General features: G+C 43.6%; 7 protein-coding genes across 7 annotated transcripts; 4 read left to right on the forward strand and 3 right to left on the reverse strand.

Moving 5' to 3' along the window:
* Positions 1 to 560: 560 nt before the first annotated feature.
* Positions 561 to 2,637, forward strand: EAE98_008501 (uncharacterized protein; the record flags this gene model as incomplete). Its single annotated transcript, XM_038956124.1, has 2 exons — positions 561 to 1,159; positions 1,248 to 2,637. The coding sequence occupies 2 exons, from the start codon at positions 561 to 563 to the stop codon at positions 2,236 to 2,238; spliced, it is 1,590 nt and encodes a 529-aa protein (XP_038807583.1). The 3' UTR covers positions 2,239 to 2,637.
* A 73-nt stretch (positions 2,638 to 2,710) lies between these two features.
* EAE98_008502 (uncharacterized protein) lies at positions 2,711 to 7,458 on the reverse strand. The gene is made up of 2 exons (XM_038956125.1): positions 6,589 to 7,458; positions 2,711 to 6,533 (listed from the first exon to the last, which is right to left on the reverse strand). The coding sequence occupies exons 1-2, from the start codon at positions 6,712 to 6,714 to the stop codon at positions 3,048 to 3,050; spliced, it is 3,612 nt and encodes a 1,203-aa protein (XP_038807584.1). The 5' UTR covers positions 6,715 to 7,458; the 3' UTR covers positions 2,711 to 3,047.
* Positions 7,459 to 8,246: 788 nt separating this feature from the next.
* On the forward strand, positions 8,247 to 8,944 carry EAE98_008503 (uncharacterized protein; the record flags this gene model as incomplete). The annotated part of the gene is made up of 3 exons (XM_038956126.1): positions 8,247 to 8,416; positions 8,465 to 8,726; positions 8,777 to 8,944. The coding sequence occupies 3 exons, from the start codon at positions 8,247 to 8,249 to the stop codon at positions 8,942 to 8,944; spliced, it is 600 nt and encodes a 199-aa protein (XP_038807585.1).
* Positions 8,945 to 11,020: 2,076 nt separating this feature from the next.
* Positions 11,021 to 13,126, reverse strand: EAE98_008504 (uncharacterized protein; the record flags this gene model as incomplete). Its single annotated transcript, XM_038956127.1, has 1 exon — positions 11,021 to 13,126. The coding sequence occupies one exon, from the start codon at positions 13,124 to 13,126 to the stop codon at positions 11,021 to 11,023; it is 2,106 nt and encodes a 701-aa protein (XP_038807586.1).
* Positions 13,127 to 13,579: 453 nt separating this feature from the next.
* On the forward strand, positions 13,580 to 14,777 carry EAE98_008505 (uncharacterized protein). The gene is made up of 3 exons (XM_038956128.1): positions 13,580 to 13,717; positions 13,852 to 14,179; positions 14,339 to 14,777. Exons 1-3 carry the CDS (start codon positions 13,715 to 13,717, stop codon positions 14,467 to 14,469), a joined length of 462 nt encoding a protein of 153 aa, XP_038807587.1. The 5' UTR covers positions 13,580 to 13,714; the 3' UTR covers positions 14,470 to 14,777.
* A 677-nt stretch (positions 14,778 to 15,454) lies between these two features.
* Positions 15,455 to 16,559, reverse strand: EAE98_008506 (uncharacterized protein; the record flags this gene model as incomplete). The annotated part of the gene is made up of 2 exons (XM_038956129.1): positions 15,455 to 15,612; positions 15,761 to 16,559. 2 exons carry the CDS (start codon positions 16,557 to 16,559, stop codon positions 15,455 to 15,457), a joined length of 957 nt encoding a protein of 318 aa, XP_038807588.1.
* A 3,895-nt stretch (positions 16,560 to 20,454) lies between these two features.
* Positions 20,455 to 22,851, forward strand: EAE98_008507 (uncharacterized protein; the record flags this gene model as incomplete). The annotated part of the gene is made up of 2 exons (XM_038956130.1): positions 20,455 to 21,396; positions 21,494 to 22,851. The coding sequence occupies exons 1-2, from the start codon at positions 20,883 to 20,885 to the stop codon at positions 22,849 to 22,851; spliced, it is 1,872 nt and encodes a 623-aa protein (XP_038807589.1). The 5' UTR covers positions 20,455 to 20,882.
* Positions 22,852 to 22,949: the final 98 nt, after the last annotated feature.

Here is a 22,949-nt window from a genome sequence, read left to right on the forward strand (position 1 = left end):
GCTACCCTGAAGATTCCTTCTCTTCAACATTGTTTGACGTGATGGAGTCGAATGATAATGATCGGCAAACAAAAGTGGCTCGACGTAAGGTTCGCCAACACGTTTCTTTTACCAACTACCCTGGCTGTTTCAAGAATAAGATGTCTAGGCATACCCCCCTCGGTACTCCTTATCACGGAAAGCGAGGAGCCAAAGGATCGCCGAGTCGATCTGTGCTCTATAATCCATTTACCACTCAAATCCAGATTCCTATTCTGGACTTATGCATATGAATGTCACAATAAACTAAACGATAAGGACCCACCCTCCCGATAAGGCAATACTATGATATCGATATGCGGGGTCAAAGTGCCATTACGAGGTGGATGCCTCGATGCATGCCAATATACACCCGGTGATACACGAACCAACTGTTGTGTAGAACGATCAGGTTGATAAGTGATAGTTTCCGGATATATCACAGGGTTTATACTATGTAGGACCCAGGTAATGTTTACTTCGAGACTCTTGATCTCTTGGTCTTTCTTTTTATCTCGAGTGTGCTACCTACCTTCATTGAAATGTTCCTACGACGATCTTCTAGATTTCTTTCACTTACACCAAAGAGATATCACATACCATCTCTCAAACACTATTCATCCATTACCTCAACTATCTCTCCTCAAAATGGGTTTCCACACACACCCACCCCCACCCCTCCTCCCTTCAGCACTTCTCCAACCTCCGAACTTCCACCCCTCTCCATAATGCCGCTTCCTCTCCTCCTCAAATCCTACCTCATAACCTCCATTCTTGCCTCCCCAAAAATCATCAAGTTCTTCCTTCCTCTTCTCAACAAACTCGCAAATTCCAGCTCCACGATCTTAAATCCCGATAGAAATCCAGTGTTGCATATGATCGTCCGAAAATTCATCTACGATCATTTCATTGCCGGGGAAAATGCTACTCAAGTGAGAGCTCGGGTGAAAGAGATGAAGGGACTGGGATTTAGCGGGGTGATATTGGGATATGCGAGGGAAGTTAATGTTTCTGGGGGAGAAGTGGGCGGAGACGTATCAGGGGTGAGCGAGGAGGTAGGGGAGCGAGCTATTAGGGAATGGAGAGATGGACTCATGAGTACCCTTTCTTTGCTACAACCTGGAGATTTTCTATCGCTCAAGTAAGATTTCCCTCTCTCTCTTGAACATCAATAACAGCATCAATATTCCAAATCCCAACAATCAACCCACTAAACCTCCCACCCCTAGATTCTCAGGCGCAGGCCCCCTCGTCCTCCACGCCCTCCAAAACTCCCTCCCCCCACCACCCCTCCTCCTCCAATCCATGCATCTACTCCTCCGCACCGCCGCCTCCCAATCCGCGCGTATCTGGCTCGATGCAGAACAACAAGACTTACAACACACTATCGAGTCATGGACTATCGATCTCATGCGCATCTACAACACCGGATCCCAAGCATTACTCTACACAACCATGCAAGCATATTTAAAATCCACCCCATCGAATATCCTGAGATGTTTAAAGCTCGCACAGAAAGAGAATTGGGTGCTGGGCATAAAATTAGTCAGGGGTGCGTACATTGCTACCGAGAAGCGGGAGTTGATATGGGGAAGTATTGAAGAGACACATGAGGCCTATAATGGAATTGCTGCTGGTTTGCTAAGTCTATCGTATCCGGGGATAGATGTCGAGAAAAATACTGCAATTAGAGAGAGGACAGGGGGAATGGGAAAAGAAAAAGAAAAAGAAGAGGCATATCCGCGCGCAGAATTATTCCTCGCCACGCACAACGAAGAGAGTATCAAAAAAGCCTACACACTTCAAAGCTCACGAATCCTGTCCGGAAAACCCACAATCGAATTGGCGTTTGGACAGCTGCAAGGAATGGCTGATGAGATCAGTTGCAGCTTACTACAACTCCGTCGAAAAGAACCCCAGGACTCGAAGAGTGCATCACTAGCTTCCAAAGGTCCTGTGAAATCAGAGGAGGAGTTCAGATTAACGCAGGAGTTAAAACCAAAAGCGTATAAATGTATGGTGTGGGGATCTACGCAGCAGTGTCTACAATTTTTATTGAGGAGGGTAAAGGAAAATGGAGATGCGCTTGGAAGGACGGGGTATTGGGTTGAAGGGTTTAAGAGGGAGATATGGAGGAGGGTGAGAAGTTCTTCTGGGATGAAGAGGAGGAGAGTTTTGGAGAGCGCTAATGCAGGGATGGTTCGGAAGAGGGTTTCGTGAGAGGATGTGTGGTTCTGTAGAGGGAGATTAAGGAGAAAGGAGTTGTGGAATATGTATGGAGAAGTCTGGAGTTGGAGTTTGTGATTTGGTGGAGAGGAGTTGAGTTAGTGAGTACGTTATATGTTTTGACAATCCAGGTTTTGAAAGCGCTACACACAATAGAGTGACTGTTATAAGCTTTACAAAAAAAGCCAGAAAAAAAGATTAGAAGTTACTTTGTGACTCGTTCAACCCATATCTGAACGGAACTGACAAGCAGTTTGATTGAGATACAATGGGGCGGTGCCCCCGATACAAGCCACGAGAGATGGACTCGATTGAGCTATAATACTAAACCACTACCTACACCATGCTACTTCTGTCAGATTAGTACCGTACCAAATCTAAAATAGCAGATAGTGTGAAAAATATCAAGAGCAATGATTTGCAGATAAATACATACCACGTACCATACCGAATCAACTAACATCCCCTCATCCACAAGCCTACGAGTATTATTCCTCGTCACTTATATTCTCAACTTGATAATTATATCCTCCCAGCCGAACGGATTACTTCACTCCCATCCTAAATGTAAGTGCAAATAAACATACACATACGTCATCCCAATCTCATCTCAAGTAATTCTTACAAAGAGTGCTCAATTCATGGTATCATATTCTACACCCCTCGCTCCATCCATCCGTTGACCAAGCACAAAACAGTCTGTCTATATATTCTCCTCTCAGCTAAACCCTAGCTAATCCAGTAAATCCATCAAGTCCAGTGTATACAGTTCCGGCCAATCCAGCAATTCAACTATCGACCATTCATCTATCGTTACAGACAGCTCCAATACTCATTCTATCTCTATTGAGAACGACAATTGTATCTCCAGCATTCCCACTCCCACTCACCCCCATATCCTCGAAACTAATTTCCATACTATTTCGTTTACTTCTCGTTCCATACGAATGTTTCATCGCCTGTACCTGTCTCGACTGCACCACAATAGTATTTTGATCCTCTTCCAAAGCCGGTTCGAGCGGCAAACTAGCCCTCTCCTTCTCCCCTCTATCAACCATCTTTCCCTTTCCTTTCCCCAGATCTTTCCTTCCTGATTCCGGAGATCCAGTGGGAGGCAAACTACTCAAACTCATTCCTTTTATGCTAATACTAGAATCTAACAGTCCTCGCATATTTGGCAGACCAATTCCTTCCAATGCACCCTCTATGCCAACATCTGAGAAAGATCTCTTGTATCCAATGCTGTTCCCTGGTACATTTTCGGCAAGTCGTTCAAATGGTACTCTGCCGCGTAAGTCCTCTAGAAGTTCTTCGGAGAGCGTGTTGTTGGTGAGTCTGCGGACGATTTTCAAGAGAGAGTCTTCAAGCCAAGCACCACTTCGATGTGGTTCGGTTGGACAAGCTTTCGCGGGAGTGTTGTCGGGGATAGTTTTCCGTCTTTGGGATTTGCTACTTGTGGAAGTTGTGGAAACTTTGATAGTCGATGAAGCTGGGAGAGATTTTCGACCTTTTCTAATGGGTAACACTGACGCTCGAGGCTTCTTAATCGGTTTCTTTTCTGATATTTGTCCAGTCGAAGCTCTGAAAGGTCTACTACGATCGAAAGGCACCCAGTACATTGGCCGTACTGATCCATTCCCTTCGGCATCCTTGAGTTTCCGCAGGTCGTCAAGGATCTTGAATGTGAAATGAACTGCATTGGTCTTATCGTCTCTCTTACACTGTGGACGGTATGGTGGTATTTTATCAGATGTGTTACGCTGCCTGGAAGGCGCCGGTTCCTTGCTGGCAACGGTTTGTGTGACATTTGTATATGGCTGCCAGATATCACTTCGTCTCTTTTTCAAGTCCAGCACCCATGCATCACAATCCCATTCTACCCAATAGTCGATCACATCGCCCCATTGACTCTCGGGTGGCTTCGTTTGATTAACGAAAATGACACTCCCTCCTCTAGCATGTACAGCTTGTGCGAATTCTTTGACCATAATCTTGAGCCCGTGAACTCTCAAGCTAGTACCAAGAATAAGAAGGACATCTGGACCTAATTTTAGATCGTGAATAATTAACGGCCCCACCAAATTTGCGTGCGGATGTTCTTCTCCATAAAGAACAATGTCAGGCCTCAATCTCCCCACAGCCAAACCTCTGCGACCTTTGTCTTGACGTGATATAGAGCTTGAAATACAAGAAGGACAATCGGGAGCGGACCCAGCCATTGTAGTAGTCTCCCTATCTTCCTCGTCCCAACTGGTAAGTTTCGAACATACACCGCATCGCAACTTACGAAGTGACCCGTGTAGCAAAACGCACTCTACTCCAGTTGCAGCAGGGGCTTCTTTTCCTCCTCGTTCATCTGCTCCAGCTGTGAGTGATTTGCCCTGGATTTTGGTTTGAAAACGCGTGCGATCACCCGCGCCAAGTTCGAGATCCGTAGTGAGTCCCTCGCGTTCTTCGAGGCAATCGATATTTTGTGTGTAATTCCGGACGAGGCGACCGTTGTCTCTGAGAGAGCGGATAAATTGGTGGGTGGTGGTGGTAGACTTGACATCGTTATTAATTCTGCGACGAAAATTGGAGATGAACATGTAAAATATAGAAGTTGAGAAAGGATCGGACCAAATGACTGAGTCAAATAGATCTTTTCCTTTGAGATTTGGTAATGTACGTGATGAAGCTGATTGAGATGATTGTGAAGGAGGTTCTTCGAATTCGGAAGCAGTTGTGACGGAACTGACTTCACTCAACAGATTTCGTTTGTTGTTGTTGTTGCTGTTGTTGTTGCTACTACAATCACTTGATGAAGCTGAAGGTGTGGCGCTGCCAGTTGTAGATGCACTTTCAGTATTTGTGGTTGAAGAGAGTTTGCTATTGGAAAGTTCAAATGCAGGTGTATTTCTTCGAGAAGATTTTCTGAGAAGTGAAGAGGATAGTTCTGTCAGTTGTGGAGGTAAACTATCAGCTCGTGATTTCACTGATTGTCGTGAAGTCTTGCTTTCGACAATTGAACTGGCGACAGAAGGTATAAGTGACGAAGACCTTTGAAGTGTTCGTGATTTTGAAGGAATAGATTTTGGATTGCTGGTTGAGGCTTGAATTGTTGACCGAAGACTACTTTCACGTCGTAGTGAATTTGATGAGGAAGAATCGGAAGAAATTCTTGCCGTATTGGAATTTTCATCTTTCGCTGTAGATAAGGGAGAGCTTGTTCGGAGTGAACGTCGAGTTCGTTTTTGTTTGTTGTCAATTGACTCCAAGTCCTGGGGCAACCGAGAATATTCCGATGAATATTGAGATGAATATTCACTCGATTCTTGAAGTAATTGTTGTGAAGCATTCTCTTCAGTATTGGATCCTTCCGAATCGAGCTCCATTTCCATTGAAGGATTTATTTCTTCATGAGATTTAGTATCTTCAATTTGAGATACTCGTCGATTGGGGTTTTCGGTGGTAGTACACTCAACTTTGGATTTGGCACATGGTTCACAGCTTGGTCGGGTATCACCACACTTGATCTTTCGAACTCGACACCTATCACAAGCGCGAATAGCCCGAAGTTTGGAAGACTTGCCCTTGGTGTTGGATTTTGGCGATTCAATCTTGATATCATCTTGTGCCAGAATAGAAGTTCGAGACCTGAAAGCTTGCCTTTTCGGGGGCAACAGATGTGTTGTATTGGTGGGAGTCGCCTGAGAGAGAGAATCATGCAGATTATGAGCAGATTGACCCTTCGAATTTGGTTTTGGAGATTCTTTGATAGATTTGTCCTGCGCCGAAGAAGCGTTTCGAGTTTGGCGTTTCGGGGGTATTATTGGTGATTTGTTGTTTGAATTCACGTTTGTGATCGGGGTATTAGAATTTATGGCAGATGGAGTTTCCACACTCGGTTTCTGAGATTCACTTTTGAGATTATCTTGTATCAAAGATGTATGCCTGCGAGAACTTCTTCTCGATGGAGCTAGAGCAGGAGTTTCTGGTTGCGCTGAAGGTTCTTTTGATGGCGATTGAGAGGATTGTTGAGAAGACTGCTGGGAAGACTGCTGGGAAGACCGCTGGGAAGACTGCTCAGAGGGTTGCTGAGAGGGCAACTCAGATGATTCTTCAGGTGGCAGCTCTACCCTTACACCATCAGCTGTCACAAGCTCGTAATAATAGCGCTCCGTGACACGTCTTTTCTTCTTCGGTCGATCATCAATATCATAATCATTAATTTCCCAAGGCGGATTCTCCAGTGCAGCATCATATTGGGCTTGTATCATGGAATACAGTCCATGTTCGGAACGAAAATCCTATTTGCTGGGTTAGCAGTAGTTCAAAGGGTGATTCAGGCTGCGGTCCACATACAGGTATTCCGACATTCGTACTGATTCCAGCTCCTGTCACAACCACAACTTTCCTTGATTTCGCAAGGATATCTGCAATTTCCTGCAATTCAGCAGCAGAGGTTGGCAAGACATTGATTGTTGGCATTGTTGCGGCAAGATAAACAGACTATTACTGCTCTATTCCTGTCCGTTTCCTCCTCTCTTCTACCAAATTCGAGTCTTAGTTGATTGCGCTCCGAGTCTCAAGATTTTGGTATTGAACCGGTGCCTTGCGCTAGTTGAATATGCGATCAAGACGGTATGCCTGGGCTTCACTTCCAGTTCAGGTCATTTCGAATGTAGCGCACACCACGTAGACGAGGGGGGATCGGTCTATGTCGCCAAATTGTTGTGCGTGATCAAGTCCAGGTTTTCGTAGTGAATGCCGCAATGTTGATCGATCTTAAACCTCGGAACGTCACTTCAGTCTTGGAGAAATGCAAATAACCAAATCAAGTCCTTCTAATTAACGCCAATAACCCCCAGTTGATGTTTCGTTTCGCGACTCCGATGCGTTGTCAAACGGTGGATAGTCGCTGAGAAAAGTGGTTTTCAAGTCGTACAATTCGCCTCAGAACATTGGCAGGGCTTCGGAGTCGAGTATGAGAGGTATTAAATAGCTTTAAGGGCAAGCTTTCCTTTTCCCAATGGGTGAATGTTGCAGATAGTTCGAGATTTGACGCGCAGCAGGATCCCTGACTTCCCCAATTCCCTGTATATTGATATAAAGTTCGAATCGATTTGTTGTCCAAGTTTTTGCTCCTCTATTTCCCCATCTAAAGTCTTTGGAAATGATTGAGCTGGATCGATTGGGATTCAAGAAGAATCTCATAGGAAACAGGTTGTTGATTGTGATGTTTACTTTCATCTAAAGTTTCTTGTCCTTTGTATGGTAGACGCGATGTGTTGCCGACCCCGACCCCAACCGCGTTCTGCCCCACAAATTTGCCAGCCCGTTTGTTTCTCACGTGCTTTGATCTATCTCAGCACCTTGACTCGAGCTTGGGTCTCACCCAATTCTTCTTGGTCACTGATTTTGACGGTCAACAAAATAACCATGACATGATGAGATATGTCAAACTTTTGCATTGTAACTTACTGTACCAAGTAGTACAAGATAGTATAAAGATATTACTCATACTTTCCAGTGAAAGGTATGACAAGATGGCATACCAGTAGTTTGCTGCTTGTCTAGTCATACAACTGCCCGATCTGATGTTCTCTTTATTCATCTTAATCTTGTGAAACTACTGTCAGCTCTCCCCACTATCTAAGATTGCCTTTCTATATATATAGTGTTTGCAGAACAAGCAATGAACTGTTCAGAAATTACTGTCATGAACATGACCAAATATGACTCCTTTCTAGGGCGGAGAAAGTGGAAGCTATGATTCCAATTGCTGGGAAACCCTCACAAACTATCTAATTTGCTATGCTCTGCTATGGTGGTCAAGTGAGCCTTATGCATTTGACAACAGTTCAAAGAGCAAGCTGAGACTGTTCGGTCCAACCGAGTCAAACCTATGTCTAGAAACCTTTATATGTAGTCATTATGCGATGGTCTTTGATTTCTTGTCCATACTTTTCTCACATTCGTTTGGTTGATTTATACATCAACATCCATTTCTTGTTTCCACAATGCCAGAAAAAAAGAAGAATTTACAGTTCATTTGGCCCAAAGATGGTCCCAAAGGTCGTGGTCATCGAGGATTTCTGGGAAGGCTCAATAACGTTGTGACGAACAAGGGTCCAGATATCTTTGTCGGGAAACAAGGAAGCAGAATTAGTCCCGATCGATGGCAGAATTGGTAATCTCTGTGGTGAAGACATCGCATTTGATCTAGCTGACTCTCCAGGGATTCCTACCACGATGAACGCAAGCATAAACAAGAAGTAACCGGGGCATTCTCAAGAGATTTCAAAAGATATGATCCACATACACGAAAGTATGTTGAATGGGAACAACCTCAAGATTGGAACGGTTATGGAATCGGAAATCATGCATGGGAATATCCACGTTTGACCCTGGATGAATATAACAAAATTTACAAGACCTATCATCAAGGTCGGCGAATTGATCCTTCCACGTTCAAAGATTGGAATCATAGCGGTCCTAACGTAAGTAAGCTTTTGTGTTTAGAGTTTTCAGTGGCTGAGAAATGATGCAGAGATTCCGACAAGAATACGATGGCTTTTGGCAAAGTGCTCATCGAAGAGGAGAGAATTATAAATATGGCTGGAACTATTTGCGGGGAGCGAATAATCCATGGTTAAGAATGCATCAACAATGGCCTACAGATCTTGATACTTGGATGGCGATTCGTGGGATGTGGTAGATGCGGATGAATTTGCTTAAGGAAGGATCAATTTACAGAACCAGATGACGTACAAGGGTGTTTCTTAAGATCGGTTCTCTGCATGATTAAGGAGTGAATTAGTTATTGATTCTGCATATAGATTTTATCAAATTATGGCTAGTCTTGAGCATCACAAATTACAACGTTGTGGTTAGACCTCACGTGAAGATGTTTGAGCTCGAATAGAAATACTTTTCAGAAGAGTTGTTCTTTTCTTTCCATTAGTTACGATAGCGGTCTCATGCATAGCACCTACGAGGTAGACATTATGATCCAATGAGTCATTATTAACCTAGAGATGCAAAACCATACCTATCTCCGGTTTATTTTATCTCCGGATCTCTACAAGCACACAATATATGCCTGTTAGACGTTACCTAGCATCCCATTACGCTTTGTAATACTCACCAGCAAACGAACCATAGGCTATCAACAACATTTACCGAAAATACGACAATGTGCTTACACACATATAAGATTTCCGGCCAACAACCAATCAAACCCGTATTTAGAATCACAATCGATAAGTTATTAAATTAGCCACCCCGGCTCTACACCCCTCGAATGGGTAACACGAGATCTGTCAGTTCTTTCTAAGAGTAACCCAAAAGGACTCGTATAAACACAACTCCTATTGGATAACCAATCCATTCGGTAAGGGATTTTTGAATTCTCGAGTAGAATCATGAATGGAGAGCTTGTCTATCTACGACCAATGATAAGTATGGATTTGATTTCGAGGGGTTATAAAAGATGTATGGTATCTACGCTGAAGAGATCAAAGTATAGAGAGAAGTATCTTTACAGTTATCTTCAATACATACTTCTAGCACTCTAACATCATCGCTTCAAAAAGTTGCGGCAGTACGAAAATACCTACACCAATCAAACTATTAAACACCCACACCCAAATCTCCAAGCATGTCTCTCGCCTCCCAACTCACCGCCATAACCACTCGATTCGAAGCCACCGCACCTTCCCACATCAAAGACCCCATCAACAACAGCAACACCCACATCCAAGAAACCTTCTCTCCCAGGCTGGCTCTCCAACCCGGCTCTTCCTCCCCCCCACCACCCTCCCCAACGCCCTCGGAACCCTCATCTCCATCCCCAGCCACCTCAGCACCCCCCTCCTCATAACCTTCTACCGCAGCCCCTGGCATCCCTTCTACAACCCCGCGCTGCACACTCTACAAACCCACCTCGCCTTCTCCACCGCCACTCCACCGCCACTCCATCACCCTCCTCTTCATCTCTCCCCAAATCCCCAACCCACCAATCCCTCAGCACCGTCGAAAAACACACCTTACAATTCAATTCAAAGTGCTCTCGGATATTGAAACCGTCCTCGCGAGAAACCTCAGGATTTTGTTTCGGCCAGCAAGCAGTCCGAGGAATTGAGACGGTTTGAGGAGTTGGGTTATGATTTCGAGAAGAGCAATGGCGATGCGAGGATGGAGGTGCTGGTGCTGGTGCCGGCGACGTTTTTGGTGGGTAGAGATGGGATTGTGAAGAGGAGGTTTGTGGATGCGGATTGGACGAAGAGGGTCGAGATGAGTGTGGTGATGGGGTGGGTGGAGGAGTTTGAGGGGAAGGGGGAGTTGTAGAGGGGTTTGGTGAGGAGTGTGAATAGGGTTGATGATTGAGGATGAATTGGAGATTTATTGATAAATGATGGAGAGTGATCGAAGACTACCTAGCTAGGTAGAACTAAAAATATAAAAGCTTTATCAGCAAATAACCTGACGGATTCGCGAATATGACTTTATTTTTAAGTTTATGAGACCTGCCATGCTACTTTACCTCAAAGTTGACTTCAAGGAAATAACACGGGTGTAGGTATATATTTGTGAATTCTGATTGAAGATTGATTGTTCGCGGGATAGAAAGGTCTTTCCACTCTACTCTACATAAACAGCACCAAAAAACCCCAATCACTAATATTCGATGGTATCTCTCTTATTATCCGAAAGATCCAACATCTTCGATTCCATTACATCATCTCAGATTTCTCTTCTCCCTTTTGTTTCAGGTCTCCTCAAAAAACCCCCCTTAACTACCCAACCCCCAAATCTCCCCCCACCTCCTCCAATCCCCCTCAATCGGCCCATTCAACCTCCCAAACCTGGCTCCTTTCCCCGTATTCGCCTCCGGTAAACAAATCCACTCCCTCACGCTTCCCGGTATCTCTTCTCTCACATGACTAATACAAAGAAGTGCTTGATTCTGACTCAATCCTTTAATCTTTACTCTCCCTTCCTTTGAGATATTTGAGTCAACAATCTGAATATTCTTCGTTTTGGCTATCGTTTTATCGGTAGATATTTCATGTTGAAAGTTTGCGAATTGTTTTTCTTCACCATGGGCTAGGAATAAAAGACATCGATCACGAATACCATCGTCCATACCGCTGAATGCTTCATCTAGAATGACTAAATCTGGTGCTTTGATTATGGCCCGAAGAAATAGTGCTACTCTTTGAGATGAAAATGGCATTTCGCGAAACAAAATATCATCAGCCCAAGATAGAGATTCATTCCCATTGTCTTGACCAGTAGCTCCTCCTAACCTCAGATCTTGTTCAAACCATCGCAATGCTGCATCTATGCGTTCATTCGCATTATCATTTAATTTTGGTATTCCCATAAAAGTATCTGCCCAAGCATTGGCGAGAACCTTCCTCAAAGTTAAATTACGAGGAATATGATTATGAATCTCGGGACTAGAGTGACCCATTCTGGATTGGAGATCAAAGATCGATATTCCAGGCTTTCCAGGTTCCGGTAATCTGGACTTCCCAAATAAACGGATGGGCAGAGAGTAGGTTTGAGGGTGATCAGAACAGATCAGAGATAGAAGAGTTGTTTTTCCAGAACCATTTGGACCGAAAATACCCCATCTCTCACCTCTTTTGACGTTCCACCATAAGCCATCTTTTTCGACACCGTTTACTGTCTCAGTCCAGTTACCAAGAACAGATTTATCTCCGTACTTTACTCGGGCACCTTCCATCTCGATGAGTGCTTCACCCGTCTGTGGTAGCTTGATATCATTCAGAGGGTAACCATCACGACTCATTGGACCTTTCTTTTCCGGAACATTCTTTGCGATGTCGGTTGAATTGCCACTTGTAGCCACAATTTTCTCAGAGTCAGGCTGCTCAATCCCCTCCAAAGTTAACTTCCTCCCAATCTCCTTCAAAGACGACGGCGTCAAATGAAGACTTAAATCATCACTTCCATCCCTACTCTTCCCAACATGATCTCTCAATTGACCCAAAACGTCATCCTTTGGTCCCAAGAAAGCAACTTCACAATTCCCCTTCAAATATACCAAATCCGTAATCCAATGCGGTATAGGATCCTGCGGTCTCAACGACAAAACAAGTCTCGGAGTATTCGCCTTAGCCAATCGATGCAACATCGGACTCAAAGTTAACAACGTAGGAGGATCCAATCCCATGAAAGGTTCATCCAAGAGCAAAACTTCTGGATTTTCCAACAATGCTCTCGCAATTCTCGATCTTCTCGTTTGCCCATTACTCAGATTCGATACCGGCATATTCAATAACTCCCCCAATCGTAAATCATTTATCACACGAACGAGTATCTCGGGATCAAATCCATTGCCATCTATCTTCGTCGAAGGATTGAGCTCCGTATTCCCTTGTAAGTAATCCCATACACTAAAATCTGTATCCTCTCTCCTCGACTCATATCTCGCACTCAGATATGCACTTTTCGGAGCCTGTTTTCCCAATCCTTGTTCCCCATCAAATCCCACATATTTGATCGCCTTTGTCGGAGTTCGTGGCTTGGAGACATCGCTACTAAGGTATGGATATGATCGTGCTGTTGGGGGAATACATAAAAGACCTCCTCGTAAAATCTGCAATAATGTAGTTTTCCCAGATGATGAAGCTCCAAGTATAGCCCAATGTTTCTCCCTTTCTGAAAATGAAGGTATCTCAAAGTTCAATTTCTCGAATAAAGCAGGATTCGCATGTCCGGGAACATGATGGTTTGAATTTGGATGATGCCGATAAAATGTGCCATTGTTGATCCTAAGGATTGGTGGATGAGTTGTCCTTGTTCTTGTGCTTGTGCCATATCGACGCAGCGGCAAAGCCTTGCGATTCCATATCATAGGTCTCCCCATTGCGTCTTGGTATAAATCGAGTTTCCATTTTGAAGAAAATAATTGAGTCACTTGTGGAAAAGGGAAAGAGAGCCGACCCCGGAACGCGGGGAAAGCTTTTGATGATCCACCATTAACCTAAAGTCTGTACCTGGACTTTTTACTACAAGTCGTTGGTTTAGATTATTTTCAAGTATAAGTATGAGAAACAGAAAATGGACTACTGATTCTTACTTGAATGTGGGAATTCAATCAATACACCCAATATACTCAAAAATATCAATTGGAGTGGATGAAAGTGTAAATTCGAAGATGTTCTCCCTCTTCAATAATTTTCCAGATAAAGCTGATAGACACATGCCAAGCATCCTTATCAAAACCTTAGCGGCGCTTAATTCCGGCCCGTTCCATTTCGCGCTTACACGTCTTCCATAGAGCAGCCTGAAGCTCTACAGTAAACAGCTCCTCCATCATAATACATCAAGAATCCAGCTTTCCAACCACAATTGTCAAAGGGTACTTGCAAACTTACAATTTGTTCCCGAAATCGTCAATTCACACACTCTACTCTACTACATCTTTAGATTTAAATAAGAAAATTAATTCAAGATGGTAAGTTTCCCATCTCTCACTCGAATCCATCTCTCTACACACCTACACACCCACATCCCCAACAACCATCCTCTTCCACTTCCTCCCTCTCTCCCCCATACCTCATCCCCCAAACTAACACCCCCTCCCACCAGGCAATGCGCATCGCCCCCTCCGCCTCGCACACCAGCACACACACGCACCTCCAAGAAGCCTCCCTCGGCGCCCCCTCAGCCCCCGGTCTCCACGACACTCTCCGCCACGGCGTTGGCCCAACCCAAAGCTCCTCGCTCTCCACCCTCCCCGACTCCTCGCACCCCCTCGAAAACCGTCTCAAGAAATGGGAATCCACGCAAGAATCCCTCAAGATGGCTTCTCTGCGTCGCACCTTCGGTATGAGCGAACCCATCCGTAGAGGTATGGAATTGAAGATTACGAGAGAGGGGGAGTGGAGACCGCTTGCGCTTGGAGGTGGTGGTCCGGGTATGTGTTTTTTTTTTCTTTGGATTTTTATATCCTGGGGAATTATGGGATGCGATCTCGAGAATAATAAAGGATTGAGAGGATTGCAAGCGAAAGATTAGCAGCAAATGGAACCAGAAACACAATACCAAAGATCCAAAGCTAACATCATCAATCTAGGTCTCCACGAAGAAATTCTACGAGGATCCGACACGACGATTAGCTGGGAAGATGTATTCAAAGGTGACGAGACAAGGACATTACCCGGTTTCCACGAGGAAGTGGAGAGGAAGGTTAAGATGGGGTTCTAAATTAGACATTGGATTTCTATCTCTTTATCCTGACTCTGAATCATGATGGGATGGGATGTGGATATGGATTTAATACAAGCAATCGAGTTTAATGGATGCATAAGTTCATCTTGCAATGAGGATAAACTTCACGAATGATAGATGGGCATCTGGAGAGGAAGGAAGGAGAGTGCTGCTTGCTTACTTGCTTGTTCATTTTCGTATCACGCAAATACCAAATTCAATTATGCGATAACGTTGAACGAAGAATACTTTACCATCCCATTCCTTCCTCGTAACCTCCATGAAATGCAGGTGTGATTAGAGATTATCTCAGAAGCCCTCATCCAAAAAGTCAAGTCAAGCGGATAGGATAAACATTCGCTGTTGCGATCCAGAACATCATCTGTACTGTATTGTTCCTAAATAATTCCCAAGTTCCCTTTCAAATATTTCCTCTTTCCCAAACGCTAACCATGTCGCTCGCTATCAATCAAATCAATCAAGAAAAATCAATTCGCCAACCATCCCTCTGTCCACCCCCTCCGCCATCTCACACTCCATGCGCAGTTTCCTGATGTCCTAAAATCCATATATGATCACACATCCATCTTATTATACACAACACAACATACAACCCGCTCTCGTTTTCGTTTCCGCCCACTCCGCCTCCGCCTCCACCCGCTCAAATCCTGTATTAACAAAGCTTCACATCCGATATGATGCCGTGACCCTTTTATTTGAAAAACGCTCGATAAACCGTATAAAGAAAGCAGAATAGGGGAAAAGTCACCCTTCAATCAAATTGAAACCGCAACGCCATTTTCTCGTTCGTGATGTGCCCATTCTATTGGGTGACTGGGGTTGTGATATATGTGCTTGGCTGTATCTTTGTTCAATGAATTGGAGAATCATGTATACATATAGATTCCCCTTTCGACGCTTTCCATAGACAGAATTCGAGTTTATGGTTTGTACGAAAATGGTAGCTTCTGAATAGTCGAGTTCAGAGAATAACACATCTGCATCCAGCCGTGCTTTCACCATCTTCTCCTCTTCCTCGGCCCATCGACTTCGCTTTTGATGCATCTTCCTCGTCGACTATATCCTGGGGTCTGATAGTCATATGTACCACATTTGATGTTTCGGGATTGAATTTACATGCTATTAGAAGTAGGTGTTAGCTAAGTATCTTGCAATATTGACAAGTTTCAGTCCTTGTCATAGAAATATATTGAAACAAGAATTTCAAGTGCCTCTGATATCAAGTCAAGGCACTCGGACATGGAAATTGTAAATTTTCAAAACATACCTTTCAAAGGGTCCTTATCATCCAACAGCCTCCCAAAGAATATCAATCGTATACTACTTGGACTACTCGGCTTTGCTTCCCATTCGTCTCTCCATTCCCTTAATATCAACTCCTTGAGCGTATATACACTGATGGTAAGAGGATCCTTCTTTCCATTTTCAGTAACCCCGGGTACCGCAACAGAGCGTTTGGTCAGATATTTCTCATCGATCTTATATGGATGGCGCGCGCCAGAGGTAAGTAGCAAGGTAATCAAGATTCTGGGCCCTCCATCAGCAGGTGGTGGTGGCGTTTTGGTGATCTCAATAGAGGGACCGATAGCTTCTGAATTCATTCGTGGTCGCGAAGTTGAAGATTCTTGAGCGTCGGGGGGTGATTCGGTGGCAGGGGCTTTACCTTCGCTTTTCGACATTATTGGTGGCGGCGCAGGCGCAGGATCAATAGATGAGGTTTCTTCGTTCGTAACGGGTCGTGCAGTCAATGCTTCTTGTGATGTCGAACCAGCATGCCCAACAGAGGCATTTTGTTTTGATGAGTCCACCATCTCTGTCGTCGTATTTGTTGTTTTTGTTGTTGTTGTGGGTAAAGCTGAGGATTTGGATGGATAGGATGGATAATCGGATGTTATTGGCGATGTTTCCGGAATCGAGATATCATTTAATAGACCCGACGTTCCTGAGACAGCTTTTGAATTTTTCGAAGTATCAAGATCATCCATCTCGACTGGAGCGGTATTTAATGAAAAGTTTGTGGTTTGAATAGGATCAAGTCTATGACCTGCGGCCGATGTCGAAGTCATAATGGCGAATGGATTGGATTGGTTGGGTTGGGTTGTTTCTGAGGTGCAGGATGAGAAGTGGAAACGGGGTATCTTAGCATCTAATGCCCCATGTAAAATGTATTGTGAAAATGGGGGGATCCACGGCTTTAGGCGGAATAAGACGGTGATTGATTGATATATCTGGGGAAAGCCGTTTCTTTTATGTACGAAGTACCGCTTTAGTGTGCGAATGAGCTGGAAATGGAAATGAAGGGATTCCAAGTATTTGAGAAATGTTTGTTGTGTCTATATGAAGAAGAGGTAAGAACAGGAACATCAAGTGTGAGGATGGAGAAGAGAATGGGAAGGAGAAGGAGAAGAAGGAGGTGGAGAAGGGAGAATTATCAACAAATACATACCAAATACAATACAAGAGGATTTTTGATTTGGACAATTCAATTGGCTTTCATGAATTGGATTATTCTTGGGATGATACTCGTACTTGGGGATCCATTGATTGTTGATCCTTTGTGATTGAGATCTTGAGGAGATTCTCCGACTTGATGGTATCAAATGTTGCTGTATCTCTTCGAGTATATATTGAATGTATGTGTATACAGAGTAGGTGTGGTGTGTAGGTATGTATGGCTCAATTGATTGTATGTATTGGATCAATTGATATAGACTGTCAATCAGTCAATCAGTCAATCAATCAATCAATATTGATGTATATTGATGTATATTGATCGTGAATCTCCAAACCAAGTAGATCCCAAGATGAGTATTTGAATTACTAATAACTAAACTTCACTTGGAACTCTCTTCACGTATTGTTTTCGGCTTCTTCCATCCTTTCCAGTTCTCTCCTTTCCTCTCCTTTCTGTTTTCAGTCTTCACTCCCTTCTTAACCTTCCCAGCTTCAGGTTAAAGTTCACGTGTAGGCAATTACTAGCAACTAGGTCATTGCCTAGTGCGGACTAAGTAATTATTAATCACATCCAAGTCCATCCACTCGAGCCACTCAACCATCCACTCAACTCGAAACCAGCAGAGAATCTGGGGAAAGATCCAAACCAAACACATCACATTATGCCATCGCCGCTACCAATCAATCATCAATCATCAATCGTCAATCGTATCTCGGTACATATCATGCTTTCAGCTCCAAACATCATCCAATCCTCAATCTATCGTTTCCAGCATATTTATCTGCAATCGATCAAGTCATCAATCAAGTCTTTGGTTGTCTGCTTCATCCATGCCATCTAAGCTATCAAAAGGGCAATGAACTGGTCTGAAAGATATCTCCAATGACTGATATCACACTCATCCTCACTGCAATCCAACTCATTATCACTCCAACTCCTCATGGCTAATTCGTGGATCATGTTCTACAACTAATGATAAGTTCAACTTGTGCTTGCTTCGTCGTCAATTCTTACCTCTCTTAAACAATTAAGAACACAAAGTCGAATCTGGTACCTCTGTTTCATCTATTTCCCGAGGATTTCCACTCATATACGGTATCATGACAACAAGATCCCTCAATCATAAGGCGAAAATGCTCTAACATGTTCATGTTGTTCATGTAATAGACGATCATACCAGAACAACAGTCACAACTATTATACCAATCACACCAATTATGGAAGTCGAGTAAACCTTCTCAGCTGAAATACATCTGCCCTTCTGTAAGTAGGTATGACATTCTAATTTTCGCGAATCTCGACCAAGGGGGAGATTCCAAGCGGTCAAAGATGTGTACCAAACACGCACTGTTTTACGCTCAGGCGCATAAAACTTTCGTTGTCATGTTACACACATTAACAAATATCTTTACACACAGATTGCTATGTAAGTTCTTTGCGTTTAACTTTGAGAGGAAATTTGTGCTGGAGGCTGAATTGCCTTGGTTATACATATTTTTTCACATTCTTTACGGATCGCTCGGAGAACGAGTCGAAGTTTCAATGGTTTCCATTCCGTTCCAGAACATGTCTACCTAGTATTTCTGTTTGATAAGACCATGTTTGACTTTGCTATTACAGCTTTTCTCTACTTATTCAAGAGAGGATCCAAAATTTATGTGGATTTCTTATAGCTTTTCGATGGGTAGAGTTAAAAGACTGGGACTTTAAGGTTCTAGAGATGGTCTCCTGCGGACTTTCTTACTTATACTTTTTCCATACACAAGAGCAATCTCATGATTGACATATTCTTCGTTCTTTCCTATCTCAACATTATCAATACGAGGCAATTCTAATCTTGATTGTGACATAAGGAGAAATGCTCAGCAGCATTATGTTGAGAGTTCGATTCTGTGACACAAGATGTTGCTTTGCCGCTCATAAGCAACTATGCTGAGCGATTTTTGATTGATATTCTATCAGAATATACTTTTGGGACCTGAGTTCAAAGAGCGTCTCTTCCCTGACTGTTTCCAACTTGAAGATGGCAGCCCGTGTTAGCCCTTGCAGCACGGCAAGATTATCTAGGTATGCGATCCTGCAACAATTGAAGACTTTTATATCATGTTAGGAAAGCTCCTTATCACAGGGCAGCAAATCCATCCTGTTAAGAATATTTACAATCACTCTCTTGATGTTTGACACTCACTTCTTATCGGTCTCTCTGAACTTTGGCCGTGGCGGTTACAACGGACCTAATGATGATTCTGAGGACGAAAGCCGATAATCTTGACAATGGTCATGCTTCTTGAGTTGTATCAGATCGTATAGGCTCAACAAATTCCAGAGGGGAGTTGCGAAATCTTTTCCGTTCCCTCACGTTCAAGGCTTGCCGGGCAAATAGGGTCACAAGGAGTAGCCAATGAAGATACAAGAGTTTCGAGAACTATCAAACTATAAGATGGTCCCCCAATGTCTTTGCAGAGGACCATGGAGCATACCAAACCGAAGTTCAAGACACTCTTGTACTCAATCTGACCTTCTCTGTCACAATGTTCGAAAGGGATTCACGAACTTCTCCTTTTTGACGGGCAACAATCTTCTACCTCGTCGAAACATTACTTTTCTACATATACAAAGTTTCGTCAACTTCATCATTCGTCCGAAATCAGCACCACCCTCCTACTCAGAATTCTTCTGGACTTTATGTTTCCATTTTGATGCACGAGTCTCTTCCGCTTTCGTATAAGAAATCTATCATCGCCCATTCACTTTTCCAAATCTCAACTTCAAGGTCTTGTGTAATGTTCATCATTGAGATCTGTTCGGCTCGGATTGAAAAACAAATTTCTACTAAAGGTCAAATTCGAATCGGACTACATACTTGTACACCAAGAAGCGTGGAAGAGAGGGGACAACAGGAGGAGAGAAGAAAGTCTGGGTTTATATTTGGGGCGAGGATGATGGGCTTTAATGGATAAATGGGTACCTATATTTCAAGAGTCACGGTTAGAGGCTCATATGTGTTAATGTAATATAACCAAAGGCGTAGTAGATTTACGATAGAGAGCTGAGGTCTGTTTAAATTTTAATATGAAGGAAACATAAACATGGAAACAACCGTAGAATATTTAGTCTATCAAGATTTGAGATTCAATTGTAGAATTATACCCACCCACTATTACCATGAAGTCATCAATCAAGTCTTTAATCACATTCAAGAATTAAAGTTCGTGTAGGTAGGTAGGTAGGTAGGTATTTAGATATTTAGTATAGAAAATATGTAAATGTATACAGAAAATAGAAAATATAGAAAATATAGCTCCTTAGTAATACGAGAGATATATCACTCACTCCACCTAGGTACTTCTCAACTCCTCCAGCGTATGATAATGCCAAGCCGGGTCGGTACATTTTACTCTCTCTGTAGGTATTTATTACCTATCCTATCCCCACAGAATTCTAAATTCAGGGTTTCAGTGGAATTAGGAATTAGAAATTAGAAATTAGAAATTACCTGGGTGGTACGATAGAGCTGTTAGGAGATGGATGATTGAGATGATATAAATTGATATGATATAAATTGATATGATATAAAATGAATTGAATGGAGTATCTTGCTTGTTGAATTGTTTATATTAAATTTATGTTTGTATTTATATTTTATGTTTATGTATATAACTCATTTGGAGATGGTGATTATGGGTTGTGGATTTTAGGAACCTACTGTAGTTGATACACTGGCTGGATGTTGAGATCTTGTTTGTTTACCTAGTATCTTATTCGTCTGGTATCTCAGTGTACTTACTTACTTCCCTTCGGTCTGATACCCTGTGGTTTGGCTCCCATTGGTCTGGCTTGGTGGCTCCCTCTGGTCTGACTCCCTGTGGTCTAACTCCCTTCGGTCGCAAGCTCCTCGTACTCGCAGTCAGTCGCATGCCTCTCATGCGCCGAAATGGCGCTTCGCAACCCTCAACATGTGTTTCCCAAGACATCATCAGATGAGCAATTAACCACGCACTCCGAGTCGAGTTCATCGAGCACCGCTTCTGCAGATAGAGAAGTCGTGCATCTGACGCCGGATTTTGATCCGGATGAGGGGGCAGATGATAGTGATGATTCGGATTCGGATTTGGATATGAATATGGGGATGGGGATGAGGGGTGGAGAGGGTGCACAGAATGATAGTTATAAGATGCAGAGATGGCAGCCGGTAGATCGGGAAAAGGGAAAGTTTAAAGAAGTGAAGAAGGCGGATTTGGACTTGAATTTGGATCTGAATAATGATATGGATTCTGATGACGATGTTTATCGCGATGAGACTAGTCGGAGGAGGGGTAGTTTCTCGACAGTACAATCATATCAGTTATATACGCCAGATGAAGAACGAACCGTGGTGAGGAAATTCGATAGGAAATTGGTGGTGTTTGTTGCGTTGCTATATATGTTGAGTTTTTTGGACAGATCAAGTACGTGTATTCACCTTGTTTCATAACGACTCTTTCATCCACATCCACCTTCTCGTTAATAAAAGGAGTTGAACATGCTAACGATTTCTTTCTTCAGATATCGGGAATGCGAAAATAGCAGGTCTAGAACGAGATTTACATTTAGATTCGAATAAATATGAATGGGTTATCACGGCATTTTATATCGCATATATCTGTTTCGAGTGGATGAGTATATTATGGAAGATCATACCGGCGCATATTTATATCACGGTTATTGTCCTCTCATGGGGAATCATCGCATCGTTACAATCCATCGCGACATCGTTCGCAGGACTGCTTGTTCTTCGAACATTGTTGGGAATCGGAGAAGCTGGATTCACAGGAATACCATTCTACCTATCTTTTTTCTTCAAGCGAGAAGAATTAGCTTTTCGGACGGGAATCTTCTTGAGTGCTGCTCCTCTCGCAACTTCCTTTGCAAGTTCCTTAGCATGGGGAATTGTGAAATTGGGAGAACGTTCCCCGATTGCACCATGGCGACTTTTATTCCTCGTGGAGGGATTCCCTAGTGTTCTGGTGGCGCTATTCGCATGGCATCATATTCCCGATAGTCCCAATACGGCTTCTTACCTTACTACTCGCGAGAAGAGAATTGCGCGTCTACGTCTTCGTCATGAAGTTACTTCTTCCCCCAGTGCCAAAACTAAACCATCATCCGGTCTCAAAATTAAAGAAGTACTTCTTACTTTCCGCGACCCGAAAGTTTACCTCACAGCCCTCATGTTTTTCTTCTCAAACATGGCATTTAGCAGTATGCCCATCTTCCTCCCCACCATCCTAACGCACATGGGGCATTCCCCCTCGACCTCCCAAGCCCTCTCCGCACCTCCCTATCTTCTCTCCTTCTTCTCCGTCCTCCTCACCTCCTACCTCTCGGATAAACTTCGCTCTCGCTCTCCCTTCCTCATCTTCCACGCTCTGCTCTCTTCTCTCGGCTACACCCTCCTCACTCTCCCTCCCCACTTCCTCTCCCCCACTCTCCGCTACCTCGCCATCTATCCCGCTTGCATGGGATTTTTCTCCGTCATCACGATTCTCATCACTTGGACCCTGAATAATCAACCCTCGTCTTCGAGACAGGGAACGGGATTCGCAATCATGCAGATGGTGGGGCAGTGTGGGCCGCTGGTCGGCACGAGATTGTATCCGGAAACGCAAGCGCCCTTTTATAGAGAGGGGATGGGGGTGTGTGCGGGAGTTATGTTGATAGTGGCGGGGTTGGGGCTGGGGTTGAGATGGTGGTTGGGGAGGGTGAATGCCAGTATTGGGGGGAGGTATGGGAGGTTGAGTGGAGGCGAGGGGGAGAGGGAGGATGATGAAGAGGAGAGGGGTTTGGTGGCGAATGAAAATGGGAAGTTGAAGACAAGGGGAAGGGGGAGGGAAGGGAAACCGGCGTTTTTGTATATGTTGTGAGATGATTGGGATATCTAGCATGAGATGAGATCAAAATTTGTGAGAATGAAGATCTTCCAAGGTTCTCAATGATATAATACTTTTCGATTGTGATTGTG

This window comes from Botrytis deweyae, assembly GCF_014898535.1.
Source record: "Botrytis deweyae strain B1 chromosome Unknown BDEW_022, whole genome shotgun sequence".
Classification (NCBI taxonomy): Eukaryota; Fungi; Ascomycota; class Leotiomycetes; order Helotiales; family Sclerotiniaceae; genus Botrytis; species Botrytis deweyae.

What these genes read in the sequence shown, in the direction of transcription:
- EAE98_008505 (XM_038956128.1), top strand. An exon ending in GCTTGGAGGTGGTGGTCCGG is followed by an intron (nt 14,180 to 14,338) that starts GTATGTGTTTTT and finishes TCATCAATCTAG; the next exon opens with GTCTCCACGAAGAAATTCTA.
- EAE98_008502 (XM_038956125.1), bottom strand. Translation starts at nt 6,714, where the DNA reads ATGCCAACAATCAATGTCTTGCCAACCTCTGCTGCTGAATTGCAGGAA. An exon ending in GTACGAATGTCGGAATACCT is followed by an intron (nt 6,534 to 6,588) that starts GTATGTGGACCG and finishes CCCAGCAAATAG; the next exon opens with GATTTTCGTTCCGAACATGG.